Source organism: Alligator sinensis, unplaced genomic scaffold (genome assembly GCF_000455745.1).
Source record: "Alligator sinensis unplaced genomic scaffold, ASM45574v1 scaffold651_1, whole genome shotgun sequence".
NCBI classification, from domain to species: Eukaryota; Metazoa; Chordata; order Crocodylia; family Alligatoridae; genus Alligator; species Alligator sinensis.
This window is the reverse complement of record NW_005842014.1, coordinates 224,461-230,601: the sequence shown is the minus strand read 5'-3', so window position 1 is coordinate 230,601 and position 6,141 is coordinate 224,461. Positions and strand designations below refer to the sequence as shown.

The 6,141-nt window shown below is 47.5% G+C and overlaps 1 protein-coding gene across 1 annotated transcript in view; it reads left to right on the top strand.

Moving 5' to 3' along the window:
- OC90 (otoconin 90) overlaps window positions 1–6,141 on the top strand; it is a 36,550-nt gene that overhangs the window by 16,694 nt on the left and 13,715 nt on the right. Inside the window, exons 8-10 of the mRNA XM_025202089.1 lie at window positions 1,304–1,360; window positions 3,722–3,772; window positions 5,346–5,396. Coding sequence (XP_025057874.1) covers window positions 1,304–1,360; window positions 3,722–3,772; window positions 5,346–5,396 — 159 coding nt within the window. The remainder of the gene's footprint in view (window positions 1–1,303; window positions 1,361–3,721; window positions 3,773–5,345; window positions 5,397–6,141) is intronic.

Sequence of the window (6,141 nt, the reverse complement as noted above, 5' to 3'; positions counted from 1 at the left end):
AAAAAAAATCCCCAATTTTTGGATTAAAAAAGTAGCCAAGTATGTGTGTGTGTGTGTGTGTGTGTGTGTGTGTGTGTGTGTGTGGTGTTCCATTTTGATCACGGATTTGGGTTAGTTTTTTTAATCCAAAAATTGGGGATTTTTTTTAATAAGAGAAAACCAGGATCCCTGTTCATGACCCCTACAAGTAGCCAGCAACTGCCCTGAGACATGGGATTTGCCAGGCATCTATCACACCGGGAAAGTTACTTTGATGGGGATTGCGTTGGGAATTTATGTATCACCTGTGCTGATTATTGAATCGAGAACTCCCTATCCTGTCTCCTTATGCCTCCCATACACTTGCGAAATTTAACCTGGAAGCAATTCAGAGTTTTTGCCCCCGCTATTTTACTTTGAAAACCATTCCAAATCCTCACACCTCTGATAGATGGAAACCTCCTTTCAATTTCCAGACTGAATTTATTCATAACTTGCTTGTAGCCATTTGTTCTCGTGCTGATACTGCTCTTTTACCTAAAGAGGCGGTGCAGACAGAAGTGACTATTTTCATGTGATCTGGCCAGAGAAGGCAGTCAATAGCTGTGGCCAAACACAAGTGCACAGCTGCGGACAGCTTCAAAAATGACCAACTGGTGAAAAATCTGACCCCTCATTGCACGAGATATCAGATAAAGACATTTCAAAATGTAGCTTGTGTCTGTGGAGCTCCCAGCTTGTTGCTGTTTTCAGAATGGGAGGGGGAAGGGAGTGGGGGTTTTCAGCCCAGGGGGTTTTCAGCCCCCCTGGAGGGTGTATTGCAGCTCCCCCCACCCCACCAAAGTGGGGGGGCTGCAATTCACCTACCCCACCCTTCAGCACTGCCTGGGGAGCCCCAAGAATGAGCTCTTTCCACTGCCTTTCCCCCTCCCATTCTGAAACAGGGAGCACTGGCAGAGCCATGGCCATTGCTGTGGGAGCCTGGCTGCAGACTCCCAGCCCCAGCTAGATCCCCCCCAGGAACCAACAGTGAACTTCTGTATGGTCCGGGGTAACGTATATCAGAACACTTTGCAGAAAATGATCTCAATTACAGCAGGAGCCGCCCTTCTGTCTGCACCCACAGTGCAGACAGCAACATAGTAGTATCACTACACAAATGCAGCAATAGAAATGTTAAGAAATAATCAGGATCTGCTCACAGCAACATTGCCAGTGACTCTCACCATGCTACATCAATTTGATGCTGATTTATTTGCCCACGTGCTGACTGTTTGCATGGTTGTAATGTGTCTTTGGAATGAGAACTCTTTTATTTCTGCAGAGTTTCTTCATCACAGGAATGATAAAACACTGCTGACAACAACCTCCATGGAAGAAGGTTCGTGCATTGACTAAACAAAAACCCCAAGAATCCTGGAAAGATACGAACTTGTTAAGGGTCATGTGATCCAACACAGGACTGAGTGCAGAGTATAATATTGCCCTGTTTTACACAGTTGTACTACAGTGCAACAACTTCTTTGCAAGATAGTATTTTCTTTGCAAGCGAATGTTTTTTTTCCGGGCAAAGGCTGGTTCTTTGAGGAGTGGGTGCTGTGCGACTGAAATCACAGCTGGGTTAGGAGTCAGTTGCTCGCTCTGGGAAGGTCTCCATGGCTAAGATAGCTTGCTATGCAGTGCCATGTTGTAACACACAGCACTGCCTCATGAACTGGAAACAGCGTAGCAGCCTTTGTGTAGCCCTGAGTCTGGGCAATAACTTCTCTCTCTCAGCTGTGTGCACAGCTATGCTGCTTTGAGTTCAAGGGATAGCGTATGTGGAGGAGCGTGGTGTGATTCAACACAGCACCACCTGGCATGGCAAATCAAGCAGGTTTAAATGCAAATCTACCCCAAGGATGATGAATTAGGGCCTTGTTGCATGTTACACTGTGAGCTGCACAATGATTGGCTTAAGGGTAACTTGCAGTCACACCTTCCACATGGGTGGTGTACTGTGGGGAGTGGCCAGTGGTGATGTGTAGGGGGTGTACGAGGGTGCATGTGCACACCTTGAGAGTGCTGGTGCACCCCCTGACAGCGCTCCCCACTTAGGTGACAAGCAAGGGGGGGGCAGGTGGGCGTGCTGGCCAGGGATTGGCGGTGCCAGGTGAAGTGCTGCTGGTACTTCTGGGAGCACCGTCCCCTGAGTCGGCAAGATTGGCTGTGTAGGGACCTCCCGGTCGGTGCGATTGGCCATGGGGGAATGCTCCTTCTGATCGCTGACTGGCTGCTGGAGGGGCACGTGCCCCCCTCACTCAGGTGGCACCAGTCGCCCATAGGAGTGGCCACACTTTAATGAACAGGAGCTGGGTCATATGGATCAAGAAATAATTCTGCCCTGAAGTGGCATAACTTTGAGCCACATAACTAGGGGTCTACCCAACGAAAGGTGGCGACCACCTGATTTTGTGGGCAGATCGTGGTGCTGGCTGCCATTTTCGAGGGCTTATCATGGTCAGGGCCCTTGCATGCCTCTGATTGGCTGAGGGCCCATGGTGGCCCCACCACCCACGACTGAGGTGGAGAGGACTTTCCATCATATTGCCTGGTCCCCTCACCACTGATTGACTGAGAGGGCTGTCCTTCACCCAGCACCACTGATGGTTGGTGGAGAGGGGGGTGCATGACAGACAGCCCTCAGCTGATCAGCCATGAGGGACAGGGGTGACAGCCATCCACTGGGGAGCCAGCATTTTATTTTCAGTAAGTTTTTTATTTCCATAGATTTCATAGAGATCACTCCATTTCGCAATTTCTGTGAAATCTGTGTAATCGTGACTTGGGTAGGTCCCTGCACATAACAGGTGCTTTAAGTCACTTGAAGGTGTTAACACACAGACAAGCCTGGGGTTAAGAGCTCCAGGAGCCACCCAAAAATAACATGCAACTAGCCCCAGAGTTATACAACGTCTCCAACAAACTGAGAATGCCAATATAAATGGATGCTTAAGACATTTCCATAGAAGATCAGAAATGTAAGCCAGGTTTTTAGGGTGGTATCACACCTTAGGGTGGTGTCACAAGTTACATTCAGTTGCAAATCACTGGGATGTAGTGGTATTAAATTCAATACCTGGGTGTTTAGGAATTAACCTCCCCTGAAAGGGAACAGCTTTTCAAGGCCATAAGGACACTTAACATGTGCTAAACTGCTTGAATGTGTGTCTGCTTGTTTTTTAACTGTACTTTTAGTAAGTGTTAAGTTGAATGTGTGATGCCACCCTTATTTTGAGATCTCCCACATTCTAGCTGAACAACCCCCTGGCAAAGTGGTGCTAGGCATGCTCAGTGGTGCACCCATCAGCATGCCCAAGACAGAGAGTAGCACTGGCACATGCCAAAGGATGGCTGTGTTGTCTCTTGGCACTCTGTGTGCATGGAGCAGGAAGGACACAGCACGGGCTTTTCCATGGCAGTGCTCCCTTGCCTGGTCCAATGTGGTATAGATATACCCAAGGATTTACTGAACTACTGCTCTAAGCAAAAGTCTGGGCTTTGAGGCTGTCAAGAGAACACTTCAGCTTTCAATGTGGTTTTTGTTTTTAAAATTACTTCCCTGGAGCTGGCAACACCAGCTGGGGTACCCCCCACTCTAAGCATCACGCCATTACTCTGTGGCTGCACTATTTTTGTCACGTTCCAACCCTCTCGTTAGACCTCACCACTAACTTTGTGTCTGGTGTCTTTGTGTTCGCAGTTACACCAAGCAGGCCCAACCACATAGATGTGAGAACAACCAGAGCAGGAGGTGAGTGGCTGCTTCTGTATTTGCATTTCTTTAAAGACTCTCTTTTTAAGAATATAATAAAAATGTATTATCATTAGAGGGCACTGAATTAGCTCTTCATCACAGCACCCAAACTATATGCAAGAGGGAGCATTTAATTGGAACTTCACAAAGCTAAAAATATGGCAAACTGCTGTAACATGCCCAATAAATGCATCCAGGAAAATACAGGGAGTGGGAGCTAGACAAGCATTCAGTGTTACTCCAACTCCGTTCCCACTGCAATCAATGGGAGCCTTATCATTGCTTCAGCGTTGAATTCAATCAGTGCTGAACACTTTTCAACATCCCATTTGAAGGCAAGCATGCTTCCTTATATCATCATTTTGCAAAAGAAAATGCAACCATGATATAAATTTGCAGATGTCAAATGATTAAAAGCAGACAACAAAAAAGATTACTTGTGAGGATAAACTCAGCATGATGAGGATGTGATGTCTATTGGTTTGGGAAAAAAATTGACTTCCCTTCCTAGCTTTGTAGCTAACTTTCTATGCGACTGAAGAGAAGGCACTTGGGCATGCAACTTAGACCTTGCAACAGTTTTGTGACCTATTAAAGTTAGTATGTGTTAGAGATAACCCTAGCCTGAAAAGGAACAACTTTGCAATACCATGAGGGCAGTTAACACGTGCTACACTGCTTGCATGTGAGGTACAGTTCCACGTTACACTTGGACCATGCTAAATCTCAGGAACGTTAGCCAGTGTTAAAGTTAGATGGGGCTGTGGGCAGTCACACTTCAAGGGTGAATACCATTTCTTGTCTGCACAACTCTGTGATGCCACTAGAGAGCAGGCGAGCAGGGGTGTGGCTAGGAGCCGGGACACCTGAGCTCTATCCCTGCTCTGAGTGGGATGGGGAAGCTGGGAGCAGTGCATCCTGGGATGCTTGAGGACTGCAAATTGCTTGTTTTGTCTCTGTGGAGCTGACTAAAGTTACCCTAACACAAGCTGGGTAGCACTGCCCAGAGTTAACCCTTGCCTGAAATGGCATAACTTTGAAATGCTTAGAGGGCACTTAGCGTGAGTTAACAAGTGCTGTGTTCAGATGCTTATGGTTTAAATGCCATTGATATGGTCTACACGTAACTTGTAACTTCCCCCTTGAAACTGCTTGTGTTATAACTGCACTGAAGTGTTGAGCATGTGACGCCAGCCCTACTAACCTGATAGCTAAAGCTCTAGCAAGGGACTATCTACATTTTACAACTTGGCCTTCCTGGTGCGCTCATCTACACCCTGTAGCTATGCGTTCTTCATGTCAGAGCAGCGTTTGAGGTACTTCATTAGCAGTGAAAAAGCATCAAGAGCCCAGATATTTGCTTCCCACCTTCTTACAAAATACACTTGTTACTGGGCTCTTGATGTCAAAATGCATTTTAACTTATAAAGAAAAAAAAAATTCCAGCCCGGCTCTTGTGAAGTGTTTGCTTTCTGGAAATCTTGTGAGAAGGCTGTGCTCCCCATCTCACAAAAGGCTGTACATGCAGCTCGTTTCCTGCGGGGTTGCTCACACTTCCTGTCTTTGACAGTGACATCTCCTGAGCCCGATGATGTGGTCCTGAGGACTCCCCAAGCTGGAGGTAAGGATGTTTGTCAGCGTTACTTTTTTTCGCTGCAACACCAATGACTATTTGTACCGTGTGGATGTCGTATACTTAGACTTCAGGAAGGCCTTCGATACGGTATCCCACCCCATACTGGTGAACAAGTTAAGAGGCTGTGACTTGGATGACTACACAGTCTGGTCGGTGGCGAATTGGCTGGAGGGTTGCACCCAGAGAGTCGTGGTGGATGGGTCGGTTTCGACCTGGAAGGGTGTGGGCAGCGGGGTCCCGCAGGGCTCGGTCCTTGGACCGATACTCTTTAATGTCTTCATCAGTGACTTGGACGAGGGAGTGAAGTGTACTCTGTCCAAGTTTGCGGATGACACAAAGCTATGGGGAGAAGTGGACACGCCGGAGGGCAGGGAACAGCTGCAAGCAGACCTGGACAGGTTGGACAGAAAACAAGAGAATGCAGTTCAACAAGGAGAAATGCAAAGTGCTGCACCTAAGGAGGAAAAATGTCCAGCATACCTACAGCCTAGGAAATGACCTGCTGGGTGGCACAGAAGTGGAAAGGGATCTTGGAGTCCTAGTGGACTCCAAGATGAACATGAGTTGGCAGTGTGACGAAGCCATCAGAAAAGCCAATGGCACTTTATCGTGCATCAGCAGATGCATGACGAATAGATCCAAAGAGGTGATACTTCCCCTCTATCGGGCGCTGGTCAGACCGCAGTTGGAATACTGCGTGCAATTCTGGGCGCCGCACTTCAAGAGGGAT